Source organism: Panthera leo, chromosome B1, assembly GCF_018350215.1.
Source record: "Panthera leo isolate Ple1 chromosome B1, P.leo_Ple1_pat1.1, whole genome shotgun sequence".
Lineage (NCBI taxonomy): Eukaryota > Metazoa > Chordata > Mammalia > Carnivora > Felidae > Panthera > Panthera leo.
Window position 1 is genome coordinate 84,052,578 of NC_056682.1, and position 14,478 is coordinate 84,067,055.

The 14,478-nt window shown below is 32.9% G+C and overlaps 1 protein-coding gene across 10 annotated transcripts in view; it reads left to right on the forward strand.

The window, feature by feature from the left end:
* The window catches only part of INPP4B (inositol polyphosphate-4-phosphatase type II B), a 759,315-nt gene that overhangs the window by 559,913 nt on the left and 184,924 nt on the right, over positions 1-14,478 (forward strand). For 9 of the 10 annotated variants that reach the window (XM_042935411.1, XM_042935413.1, XM_042935409.1 and 6 more), the window contains one exon: positions 5,653-5,800. In XM_042935411.1, the coding sequence (XP_042791345.1) occupies positions 5,653-5,800 (148 nt within the window). Of the gene's footprint in view, positions 1-3,740; positions 3,845-5,652; positions 5,801-14,478 lie in introns of those variants that run through there. The other variant, XM_042935418.1, reaches the window with a different exon arrangement.

The window sequence follows — 14,478 nt, forward strand, 5'->3', positions numbered from 1 at the left end:
TCAGCTGAATAATTAAACTATTAAACAACTGCATAGTTAAAAGCAACAGAATGAATTCTCTACAAGAATCTGTAGGACATTAAAATAATGATTTTTTTAAGGCTTAAAGCCAATAAAGTCAGATTCCATTTAAATATGTGACTCCTACCACCTCCTGAATGCAAGAAAGTTCATGAGGATAATCACATATGAGCTTCCACTTGAGAAATATATTAAAGACAACCAGAGGAAGTAAGTGTTTGGCTTTTTGATAACTCCCTTGTCCCTAAATCTAAATTTGCAAAGTTTCTTGTCTATCCACTGACACCCCTAACACAGAAACAGGAAAAAAAACAAATTCCTATGGTATCTTTCTGGTTTATCCTTTCTACCCCAGTTCTCTTGAACAGCCATGTTGTTTTGTTTTTAATGTGTCGTCTATGTGTTGGCTCTGTTGAACATTTCTTTGGCGTCTTTACTTTGATAATTCAGAATTGGGACAGCTTGGCTTTCACAATTTCATAGCAAGATACCTTGTTAAAGAAGCGCTGCTATGGTGTCTGAGAGAAAACAATATAGAAATTCGAGTTGTACTGCAATTTGGTGTGTGTGGGGAGTGGGGGGGGGATCTGCCATCTACTTTCTGTTCCTGTGCTCACCATAGACAGTGGACTTCAAAGAAATGTAACAACATCTGTACCAACTTAGAACTTTATTCTTAAGTCATCTCAAGACCATGATGTAGTCCAAAATATCTCTGCTACTTTTCTCTTGGCAGAATCAGTCACATGATATTTTTAGCAATTGTTTTGGCAAAAGCAGTGAAAAAAAATGAAGAGCATACACACACAGGGGTCTCTTTAAAGAATTTATAATAGATGTTAGATAGTGTTCTGAGTTGACAGGCCTATTGTATGGTCAGAAATGCATCTCCTACATAAAGAAAAACTTGGCATCAATGATGAGCCAGAGCTGAAAGTGATGGACTTATTCACACAGCTGGAATGAGTATGCAGAATTGTTGGAATTGAATGTCTTCTATAAGGAGGAAACATTAAAACAAGGTTACACAAGCATTCATAATTTATGATCCATTGTTCAGTATTTGGTGCATGAATACAATATGCCTTTCTTTTTTTTTTTTTTTTTAATTTTTTTTTTTCAACGTTTTTTTATTTATTTTTGGGACAGAGAGAGACAGAGCATGAACGGGGGAGGGGCAGAGAGAGAGGGAGACACAGAATCGGAAACAGGCTCCGAGCCATCAGCCCAGAGCCTGACGCGGGGCTCGAACTCACAGACCGCGAGATTGTGACCTGGCTGAAGTCGGACGCTTAACCGACTGCGCCACCCAGGCGCCCCCAATATGCCTTTCTTTTATATGAAGATGACAAAATCTCCCCATTAACAACACAGTAAGAATTTTGAGTTAAGAACATCCTATCTGGTCTTTCTTGTAACCAGTGCAATACATTTGCATAGCAGTAAAATGTTAGGCCATATTTATTTTTTCATTTTTTAAGTCATACTCCATTTTATGATATTTTAAGATACCGAGTATATGTTCTTGCTTTATACATAGTAGGTGTTTAATAAGAAATGCTGCTGAATGAAACTGGGTTGTAAGGTGGACCCCACCATAGCTACATTGAGATCCTGATTTAGTACTAATGTTTGCAGATCTATGAATTTTAAAAGATCAGAACCTGTAACATGAAAGTTAGTTGGGAGATATAATTGAGATTGATCAAGTTGCCTGAATTTTTGTTTTAAATTTGTCCCAAGCGTTTTCTTTAAAAACAGTAGCATTCCCACAGAGTCCTTGTTTGATATGTACCAGATGGTCAGAGGAGAGTTCTAGAACTCATTAATCAAACTGCCCTTGACTTCTGCTTAAGCCATTTCAGTGAAGGTTGATACTTAAACACACTGAAGAGCATTAAAATAAAAACAATAAAATCAAAAGTGGAAAGGCTACTTTTGGGATAACTGAGGATATGAAGCATTTTATGTTTTGTATCTTAATTCAAATTCTCCAAAAAATAACTATTCTTTACTGTTTATAAAAGACAAGAAAAATGAAGGATTCTTAACCAGAGTTTGGGAAATACAAAAATTCTGTATAATCTCGAAAACAAAACAAAACAGAGGTTTAAAAGAAGCACATAAACTGAGTATACACAAACTAAGTAATTGAATATTTACTTAGGTTACTAAGGAAAATTTTGGACATTTCAGAGATTGAGTTTTTGTCTTACTATGAAAGAATGCATATATATTTCTGATCATGTTAGCTATATTAGAATTCATGAGATCCCATAAATGGTTTAACCTTACTGATACTACGTTGAATTCAATACATACTTCCTTTTCTTCTCAAACTCTAGAGATGGAATTGAGGTTGTAGTAAAATTTTTACATCTTTGAAACATTGTCACTTTAAAAATTAATGACATAGGGGGAAGGGGAAAAAAAAGAGAGGGAAGCAAACTATAAGAGACTCTTAACTACAGGGGCACCTGGGTGGCTCAGTCAGTTAAGCGTCCAACTTCGGCTCAGGTCATGATCTCACGGTTTGTGGGTTCCAGCCCCGCATCGGACTCTGTGCTGACAGTTCGGAGCCTGGAGCCTGTTTCGGATTCTGTGGCTCCCTCTTTCTCTCTATGCCCCTCCACCACTCATGCTTTATCTCTCTTTCTCTCAAAAATAAATAAACATTAAAAAAATTAATTTAAAAAAAAGAGACTCTTAACAAAGGGCTGATGGAGGGAGGTGAGTGGGAATGGACTAAATGGGTGATGGATATTAAGGAGGGCCCTTGCGATGAGCACTGAGAATTATATGTGATGAAAACTAAATTCTACACCTGAAACAAATTTGACCATATATCTTAACTAACTAGAATTTAAATGAAAACTTGAAAAAAGAAGAAAAAGAAGATGGAATATCGTTTCTTTTATAGGCTCACTTACATTTCAGATGAAAGAAAATATATCTGATGAGGCCCAGTCTACAAAATATATAAAGAAATCATAAAATTCAATAGCAAAAAAAAATCTGATTAAAAAATGGGCAGAGAATATGAATAAACACTTTCCCAAAAAAGACATAAAGATGGCTAACAGGTACATGAAAAGATATTCAATATTACTGATCACCAGGGAAATGCAAATCAAAATCATAAAGAACTATTACCTCACACCTATTAGAATGGCTATTATCAAAAGAAATAACAAGTGTTGGAAAGAATGTGTAGAGAAAAGGGAACCCTTGTTCTCTGCTAGTAGGATTGTAAATGGGTGTAGGTGATGTGGAAAACAGTATTGAGGTTCCTAAAAAAATTAAAAATAGAATTACCATACTATCCAGTAATTTTGCTTCTGGGAATATACCCAAAGGAAATTAAAACATTAACTTGAGAAGGTATCTGCACCAACATGTTCATAGCAGCATTGTTTATAATAGCGAAGACATGGAAATAATTTAAGTGTCCACTAGCAGATGAATAGATAAAGAAAATGTGATATTGATCTATCAATTGATTAATTGATCCATCAATATATATCTATATATATAATGGAATATTACTCAGCCATAAAAAAGAATGAAATCTTGTTATTTGTGACATCATGAATGGAACTTGAGGGAATTACACTAAGTGAGATAAGTCAGACCGAGAAAGATAAATATCATATGACCTCTTTTGTATGTGTAATCTAGTAAAAAACAAACAAACAAACAAACAAACAGACAAAAAACAAGCTAATGGATACAGAGAACAGATTGGTGGTTGCCAGAGGTAGGGGTGGCTGTGGTGAAATGGATGAAAGGAGTCAAAAGATACACTTTTCCAGTTATAAAATAAGTAAGTCTTAGGGATATAATATACAACATGGTGACTATAGTTAATAATACTGTAGTTTAAAGTTATTAAAAGAGTACACCTTAAAAGTTCTCATCACAAGAAAAAAATTATAGCTATGATGGTGATGTCAACTAGACTTATTGTGGTGATCATTCTGCAGTACAGTATATAAATATTGAATCATTACATTGTACACCTGAAACTAATATAATGTTATATTCATTATACTTCAATAAGAAAGAATTATACTTCAATAAGAAAGAAAATATACTTATACTTCACTTATACTTCAATAAGAAAGAAAATAAATAAAATTAGTTTGATATATGGATCTGTGACATAATCTAATTGATAAAACTTATAGATAATGTTTATGTTAAAAATATCATCTCTTCAGGCATATAACTCTAGATTTTATTTTAATTTTTTTTTAACTGGGCATACAACTCTAGATTTTAAATATTTTCTCTCAACATATTGGAAATATTCTACTATATTCTGGCTTCTATTGGTGTTTTTGAAAAGTGACCACTTTGGCTAATTCTTAGTAGTGGGTAGGCAGGTATACTGGAAGATTTGAATCTAGTTGTTGAAGAATGGGATCTTTGAAATCAAGGTTTTTGACATATCATCAATTCTGACAATGATAATGTATAGACTATGCCTCTGAGAATGGATGATTGCAGAGGAATGGATGAATAGATCCTCATTTTAATGTTCAAAAAGCTATTATATATTTACCCAAGTAGTGAATGAGATACAGTCTTAGGGAGCCCTAAATTTTGAAAGGAATTTTACCTTATATATTGAGTAGTCTTGGCCCATGTAACCTGTGCTCCATTTCAATATCAAATTTTGTTTTTAATCAGTTTTATTAATAAACTGGAGCCAAATAACCATAAATATTTGACTGATGATTGACTTGATAATATATTGCCCATTAAACTTTGGTGTATAAGTGAAACAAAGGCATTCATTGCTAAACAGCAGTGAAAATCAATTTCTGACCTGAAATAAATGGCTTGGGAGTGTGGTAGGTATACTGGCCTCATGAAAAAAGTATCAAGTCTTACCTTAATCTCTGGCCCTCCATTTTTCCCCTTAATCTATTAAAATCCTGAATGGCATAATCTTGTATTTCTTCCCTAATTACTTTCCATCCACAAATACAGTTTTTTCAGAGCCTCCTTTTCTTGTTTCTCACAATATGTAATGTTAGGAAAGTATTTTATTGACTCATTGGCACTAAAGTATACGTAATATTTGAATTGTACTAGAGCTTAATCCAAGGAACCTTTCTGGCATTTAAGAAATAAACCATTTTTAGTAGTAGGGCCATTTGAAACCTCAGAAATAACATGTCAGTTGTCATCTACTGTATAAGTGAGCAAAGTTGACTAACAATGATCAGAAAAAATTCAGAAATACATTTTTCGTGTGTATTATGTGTAAGTACATATATTTTACGTATATTTATAAATACATATGCTTTAAGAAAATCTTTGGAAGAGAAAGAAATTAATAGGTGGTAAATTAGAGAACCACAATAGCCACATTTATGAACTGGAATTTGATGTATTATTTTTTAATTTAATAACAACTTTATATCTCAGAATCTACTGAAGAAAACAGAAGAACAAAATTCTTAGAAATTCAAATGCACTAATGAATTATGATAAAAACAAATTTTGATTAAACAAATAATTAGAGTGGTACAATGATTAATAATTATGTTAATTGATCTTTATTTAATGTGCATGTATTTATAATTTAACTACTAACCTTTTATTTTTTTTCTTCCCCCCCAGTGTTAAAGAACCCAGTGTGTAAATTATATAGATTTCCTACATCTGACAATAAGTGGATGCGAATCCGGGAGCAGATGTCAGAGAGCATACTTTCTTTTCATATTCCTAAGGAATTGATTTCTCTTCACATAAAAGAAGACTTGTGTAGGTAAGAGAAAATAATTTATGATTGTCTTTCACATTATTTTTTCTACAAAACATTTTTTCTCAAAGTATGATTATAACTCAAAAATCTAGACTTTCACTGCCCAGCCATTAGCCCTGTATGGCTGTTAATCATTTGAAATGCTACTAGTCCAATTAAAAATGTTCTTTAAGTGTAAAATACACACGAGATTTTGAATTCTTATCACACAAACAAATATAAAAAGACCGATTTTATAATGAAATTACTAAAATTTGGGGCATATGGAGGTTAAATAAAATATTAACTTCACTTGCTTTTTTAACTTTTAAACTATGACTACTAGAAAATTTAAACTTACATATATGACTCTCACTTATTGCTTCTATTTATTTCTATTATATAGTTGGTGTGTATCCAGTAATCTGAACTTTGACCTTGCTAATAATCCTTTTGTCTTTACCTCATCTGCTTATGATTACTGTTTCTGTAAGAAATGCCTCCTGGCTCTTTGGACTACTCACCTGTAACAAGGCTTTCAGATATTTGTTGGTCTAAAAACTCTTTTAGATGATTCATAAAGTATGCTATATTAATGGACAGTGTTGTTATCTGGCAAAATTAAATCTATTGCCATAGTAAAACAGAAAGATCTGGGAACTGTTTGTTAATAAGAATATCTCTGAGCCATGACAGATCAAACAATTTGTTTTTCTGCCTTATAAACCTCTAGTGACTTTAAAAATGCTGAATACTACATTATACTAAGCACTCTTAAGGGCCTACATTTCAGAAAATTAGCAGATACTTTTGTAACACTTGTAATTGCTGAAATACATACCTAAGTATGAAATGTCTAAAATTTGGATTTCTGGCCTATGTTCACATTAATACACCAAGTTACTTAATAGTAGGTACCCTTTTGGTAGATTCTACAGTTCCCAAGGATATCATCTTGATCTAAAACAGTGAGCAAACAAAGGACAAAGCAGGTCAAAGCTGGCAATATTGACAGTATATTTTAGAATAGGAATGACCACACAGATACTATATTTCTATGTGAGGAATAAGTAAAAGAAAAAACACAGAGCCAAGATTTTAGAGAAAATCAGATAGGAAATTGGGTTGTGAGGAAACAACCTGGACTCAGGGAAATAAATACTGAAAGAGGGACAAGGAGATATATATTTGAGAGTAGGAGAGTGAAGATAATCAGACCACAAAAATCAGACAACAGATATTGACTTGGGTCAAGAGAAGCTGTAACATGTTCAGGAAACTAAGCAGACTACTTATAAGAGCCAGCGGCAAGAATGAATTAATGTAAGCCAAATTATTCAATATCATCCTTATCTATAGCTAGTACTAAGAGTATGTAATGAAAACAACAAATTCCTAGGAAGGATAAACAAGTTTATAGAGTTTGGATCTTCAAAGTCATAAAAGAATTCTCATCCTCAGCATTGTTGTATTCTAGATTATTGAACACTAAGAATTATTCCCACTAGTGTTATGTAAAGATCACATTTCATATGGAAGTTTTATAGAGAATAACTGTTCCTCACAGGGATTATAGAATAAGGAAGGACTCCGTAAACAAGCATGAGTTAGAGGTCATAGCACCTTTATTTCAGCCGAGAAGAGGAGTTGCCAGAGGTGGCAGATTTTAAAAAAAGTTGAGTTAGGCCTTGCCCTAAAAATGGCCCCTGAAAACTCCATCTAAGTTAGCCAGTCCTAAATTCCCACTAAAATGTCTGTATAATACCAGTACCTTCTGGCCTGTAAGGTTTCTGTTGAAAAATCTCCTGATAGCCTTATGAGGTTTCCTTTATATGTAACTATTCTGGATGCTTTTAAAATTCTTTCTTTATCACTGATTTTTGCCATTTTAATTACTATGTGTCTTGGTGAGGACCTCCTTGGGTAAATTTTGCTGTGGGATCTCTGTGCCTCCTGGGTCTGGGTTTCTGTTTCCTTCCCCAAATTCAGGAAGCTTTCAGCTATTAGTTCTTCAAAATTTTTCTGCCTTTTTTTTTTAATGTCTCTTCTTCTTCTCAGGTCCCCATAATCCAATAGTCCCATTAGTGGGCACTTACCCAAAGAATACAAAACAACTAATTCAAAGGAATACATGCATGCCTATGTTTATTGCAGTATTATTTACAATAGCCAAATTATGGAAGCAATCTAAATGCCCATTAGTAGGTGATATATATATATATACATATATATATATATATATATGTATATATATATATATATATATAATATATTATATATTATTCAGCCATAAACAAGAATAAAACCTTGTCATTTGCAACAACATGGATGGATCTAGAAAATATAATGCAAGTGAAATAAACCAGTCAGCAGAAGACAAATACCGTATGATTTCACTCATATGTGGAGTTTAAGAAACAAAGCAAATGGACAAAGAAAACAAAAAGATAAACTGAAAAACAAACTCTTAAATATAGAGAACCAACAGATGGTTACAAGAAAGGAGGGATTGGTGATGGGTGATAAAGGTCAGGTGATTAAGAGTACACTTATTGTGATGAGCACTGAGTAATGTATGGAATTGTTGAAGTACTATATTGTATGCCTAAAATTAGTAGAACACTGTATGTTAACTACACTGGAATTAAAATTTAAAAAAATAGGGGCGCCTGGGTGGCTCAGTCATTTAAGTGGCCGACTTCAGCTCAGGTCATGATCTCATACTCCGTGAGTTCGAGCCCCGCGTCGGGCTCTGTGCTGACAGCTCAGAGCCTGGAGCCTGTTTCAGATTCTGTGCCTCCTTCTCTCTCTGACCCTCCCCTGTTCATGCTCTGTCTGTCTCTGTCTCAAAAATAAATAAACATTAAAAAAAAATTTTTTTTAATTAAAAAAAATAATCTATAAAGACACAAAAAATAGAAAATTATGACCTTTCACAAAACATGGAAATTGATTAGCATACCACAATATTAAAATTTAAAAAATAATAATACATTATTATTATACAATATACTGTTTATAACATGATGACTAATTATTAGGCTAATGTTTTAAGGTTTAGCATCTTAGTTGATGGACCACTAATGCTGTTTATCTAAAAATACTGCAACATAGTAGGAAAGAAAATGAAAAGACCCCTACTATTGTTCCAGTCTGTCTTTTGTCATCAGTTTAGAGACCCCTTAAAGGTTGATCAGCTGACCTTCTGCATGTCTACTACTTGTGAATCTTCCACAGTGCTATCTTTAACCCCTATCTTTTCTTCACTCCAGTTAATATGTCTCTGTCTATCCATTCACAGACAGTAAATCCCAGGGGGAAATAATGGGTAGGGAGTAAGGAGAAAGCAGCCATTAAGCCATTAAAGTTTAGTACGCATAACCTCTGTAATTGGTTTTATCACTTTTTAGCACACCAAAGTGTTGTCCACTTACCTGTTCTCTTCTCTTTCTATCTCTTTTTCCTTTGCACTTACAGAAAAAAAAAAAATCCAAACACATAGATAGGCCTGGGGGCAGTTTTGGTGGACACAAAGGAACAGTGAATCCAAATATGAAGTTGTGTTGCTAGGAACAAAACTAGGAACTGTCATCAGTATACACTGGGAATTTTTCAGAGAAGAAAATCCAATTTCAATCCTATAGAACTCAATTATATAAATACCTGATAGATCTGAAAATTGGCTAGACACTGTAAAGACCAACCTGTTTCATATACCTTCTGCTTTTTCCACCAACTTTTCTGTGTAAATCTCCCATAATTAGTTTTTAAAAATTCAACAATGAATCTTTAACATTTTATAAAGAATAAGAGGGAAAAAATCACACTTTTGTGAAGACACAAAAGGGAGATAAGGAAAAATATAGGAAAACTGACTAGCCATCTCAGTAGAGTGTAAGAAGGTATGGTTATTATGAAGCAGAATCAGAAACCCATAAGAAAAGAATTATTATCCTTTAGGGAAAATGCTGTAAAGAAACATATAATGGAAGGAATAATGAAATTTTAAAATGCAGCAACCAACTGAAATCCAGAGAGCCAGAGAAAACAGATTTGACACTGAGAAATTGTATCAGTAATGTGGAAGACAAATATGATAAGTTCTCCTCAAATACTGAATGAGGGTGAAAAAAGTTCAGAATGATGGGAGAAAAGATGTTAGATATACAAGGCACAGGGTTGTGCACTATCAAATAATTTGAAGTGCTCTTAGGGAGGAACAACTCATGCAAAAGTTTGAAAGAAAACAGTAAAAAGTTATGCAGCTCTCGTGGGGTTTTTTTTGTTGTTTACATGCTAAAATCAAGCTAACCTTACACTTCTCTGCAGAAGCAAATAGAATAGCATCTACTGATTTTGGGGAGGAAAAGGCTATGGCCCCACTTTATTGTATAGGGCAAGGTTATGAATATTTTATGAATGAAGGCAATGGAAGTGACATAAATATGCAGGAGCTCAAAAAATGCCACTCACAAAACTTTCTTAAAAAATTTACTTGAAGACATATGCATCCAACTGAGAAATTAATTTAATTAAGAATTATTTTGGGACATCTGGGTGGCTCAGTCAGTTGAGCATCCAACTTTGGCTCAGGTCATGATCTCATGGTTCGTGGGTTTGAGCTCCATGTTGGGCTCTGTGCAGACAACTCAGAGGCTGGAGTCTACTTTGGATTCTGTGTCACCCTTTCTCTCTCCCCTCCCCTACTCATGATCTGTCTCTCTCAAAAATTAATAAACATTAAAAAAGACATTTATAGTGTACTATGAATTGATATAATATATAATTATATTACATTATAAAATGTATATGATATAACATAATATAATAAATTAAGAATCTGAGAGTGGGCCTTGTCCTGCAAAAAGAACTTCTAACATTTCTCTTGGTTGGATGGAATCTCCAGCTTGGACAGAGCTTTACTCTGAAGTTCTTTTCTCAGCTTCTTTTAACCCCAGTCTTACTCAGATCCCAGAAAGTACTTTACTCACCTCAACCTCCCTCCTAAACCTCACAACTTAGATGAACTGTCTTACTTTCTTTGATGAAGACTGCGGGTGGCATAGTGCTGTTATTTTTTAGTACTTCTAAACAGTACAAAGCACTTCATTTGCATCCTTGGAAATCTGTCCTGGGAAAATTATATTATATTATATTGGATTTTTTCCATAAAAAAATGATATATGCACACTCTAGAAAATGGCCAAAAAAAACCCAGTAAATTTCCTCTAAATCGACCACCCAGAAGGGATATTGTATCTTTATTTTTTATATCTACTCTCATTTTCATAAGTCTTATTGTGGGAAGCAGAATTATGGTACCTATGACCATCATGCTCTGGTATCATGGTTAATTTTCCTTGCACATCTGAGTTGTATTATGAATAAATCTGTGATTCTACTATATGTTAAATAAAAGTGTAGGACAGTAAATAGTGAAAATTATTGCATCTTAATTTTTATTAATATATAAATAACTAGAAGGAAAAATAGACTAGAAACATACTAGAGCTTTAGTTACATGTATATGAAGATAATAAAAATGGTTATCTCTGGATGATGGTTTTAGAATAGTAATTTTCTACACAGCAATAGAAAGCAAATACATAAACTCTTACAATCAAAGAATAGACTTGCCAGCTAACCATATCTTGATTTCTTTTAAACAGTTTACGTTCAAACATCGAAGTCTATTCAAAATTTAGTTCTCCCTCAGACTTGGTCTAAAAATTGTGGATGACTTTTTTGTTTTTTGTTTTTGTTATTGTTTTGTTTTGGAAAATTACCATTTAGAATTTAAGTTTTCCCCCTTCCCTACCTCAAGAAAATATGTAGGTAAATGAGGATGGGCTTACTCTGTTTTCATGGCAACTGTGACAAAAGGATTCTTGATTCCTTGCAGTGTCTTTTGGATGCCTAGTGGTTTCTATCATGGGCTGACAGGAAACCACTGAAATAAATGTCATGGACTCTACGTGGCCTTTTGGAGTACTTCGAAAGCTTCCCTTTATTTTGAGTTCAGTTCAATATTAACACTTTCAACATTTTTGTTTAATTGTTTTACATTTAAAATTTTAATTATCTGGTGGGGTGCTTGGGTGGCTCAGTCAGTTAAGCTCTTGGTTTTGGCTTACGTCGTGAACCCATGGCTCCATGGGTTTCGAGCCCTGCATTTGACCCTGTGCTGGCAGCACAGAACCTGCTTGGGATTCTCTCTCTCTTCCCCTCTGTCTGCCCCTCCCCAACTTGTACTGTCTCTGTCTCTCTCAAAATAATTAAATTAAAAACTTAAAAATAAATAAATTTTAATTATCTGGGACTTATTAGATTACATTTATAAAATGCAATGCCAAATTAGCTGTATTTCTAAAAACTTAGTATTTTCAATATCACTTTTTCAATGTTCCATTTCTCTTACCTCCTTATTATACTTGCTAGTTTCCATGTTTCTCCATTGTCAACACCAAAGTAATTAAGAAAATTAAACAGTGACAACAACAAAATTACTTTTAAAAGAACTGAATATTTGGAATCTTTGCTCTTTATATTCAAGAATATGGCCTGCTAAAATCTTCTTTTATGCATACAAAACACTATTTTAGTTTTTCATGTATAAAAAACTTCTGTATGCTTCTTGTAAAGATTAATATACTTTATTTTTATTGATTTTTTGAAAGAGAATTCTTGTGGACTTATCAATTCTAGTCTTCCTGTTGTCTTAGTTATTTCTAGTTTTGTCCTTATTATCTTCTTTCTTTTTTTGAAACAGCCTTTTGCATGAACTATGTGCTGTTGTTTTTTTCTGTTTTGGTTATTTTTCTCTTTTTTGAGACATATTTGATATATAACATTATATTAATTTCAAGTGTACAACATAAAAAACTCATTTATTCATTTTTTGTACATGTTCACTCCACCTTCTCTAATCCCAACCACCATCATGTATTGCCTGTGATAGTGCAACAGTCTACTAATGGCTTTTCTGCCTGTGGTTGTATCTTCTGAAAATTCATGGGTCACATCTGATTGAAAATATTATAAAATTCAGATTTCCAGTATGAGTTTTCTTGAGACAGCCTTGATATTTAATCTCTTGAGACCCATACTACAATTATGTGTTGGGAAGGGAAGGGGGAGGTTCTGCTTACAAAGTACTCACTGTAACACTTTGCTTTTGAGAAGTTTACTGAATTACTTCATAATCATGATACATACAGGGTTAGTGTTAAAAAACAGACCAGTTATTTGATCTAGCATGCCTTAAGGATAGGGGGAAATGGCAACTGGCTTATTTATTATGGAAAAGAAATATAATGGAAAAGAAAAGAAGAATGACATGTTAAAGACAACTCAGAGATTCTAAATATGTAGAAAGCGTGAAAGCGTGTGTGTGTGTGTGTGTGTGTGTGTGTGCATCTTTGCCTGTATTTATAATGCTTTAAGTTTTACTGTCCTTCAGCTTGGCTTGCACACAAACAAGTCATGTAGGTCTTGCCAAACTACCACCTATAAAATTTTTATAGTTTGTTCTAGTGTCGCCACATATTTTGTTTATGTTGAGTGTTTTCTTTGGATTTTGTCCTACTTTAAAGGTTTGCTGTGCTCAGTCTACACTGAAATATGTTAGTTACTAGATAAAATGCTGGTGTTTGTAGAGCTGAAGCTTCATGACAGCTACAAATATATAAATCATGGTGTGCATACACAACCATTTGGACGGGAGGTTCTATGGCCATATAGTGTTTGGCTTTATATTAAAAAATAAGTGTACATTTCTACACTATAAAATATATGAAAACCTAGTTTGGTATAACAAGTTTTAAATAAATGAAATATTTCAGTGAACATAAAGCCTATGGTCCATAAAACTCCCCAGGGGAAAAATTAGTTTGATTTATGTCATTCATTTTTGTCTTTTGATCTCATGGGTGGGGAAAGAGAAACTTTCTGGCATGTACATTGGGAGTTTAGAAGAAAAGATAAGAATATTTTATATCAATGAACTTTAAGGCTTTCTTTGGTTTTACATAAAATATAAATATTATATGTATGATGCAGAGAAACAATCTTGTAAATAAAATATAAAAAATATGAACCAAAATACTTTAGTAGGGAAAAATGTGATAGTGTTTGGGACATACAAACTTTCAAGTTTTATTACTACCTCTTAGGGATAATGTACACGCTTTGTCTTATATATTAGTGTTTGTAAATATTGTACATATACTAAATTTATAGTGATAAAATATTTTATATCAATAAAGTTAAACAATTTTGTTTAACACTGTACATGTCAAGTGTTCTGTATTCTATACCTCTACTATTTAGATATTAATATAGCCATATTATAGCTACATTATTATTATTATATTATTATATAACTATAAGTATATCTATGTAGATATATATCTATATCTTAAATCTATTTCTTGAACATAGTGTATTCTTATATATGAAAAAGGTTTTTTGGTAAGATATTTTGAAATTCCAGGCTGAAAGCCTAGCTGTTGCACAGAGATAGATGTTTTAGAGACATGTTCTACATGCTTACTTAAATATTATCATATGCTGTTAAATTGGTTTCCTAAGCATTATATCTAGTTTGAGACAAATTCAGAAAATATTTCTCACTTTCTACCTTATCTTAATGCATTTTATGAATCTCATATAAAAGTTCATTTTATTTCAAAATGATAATACTA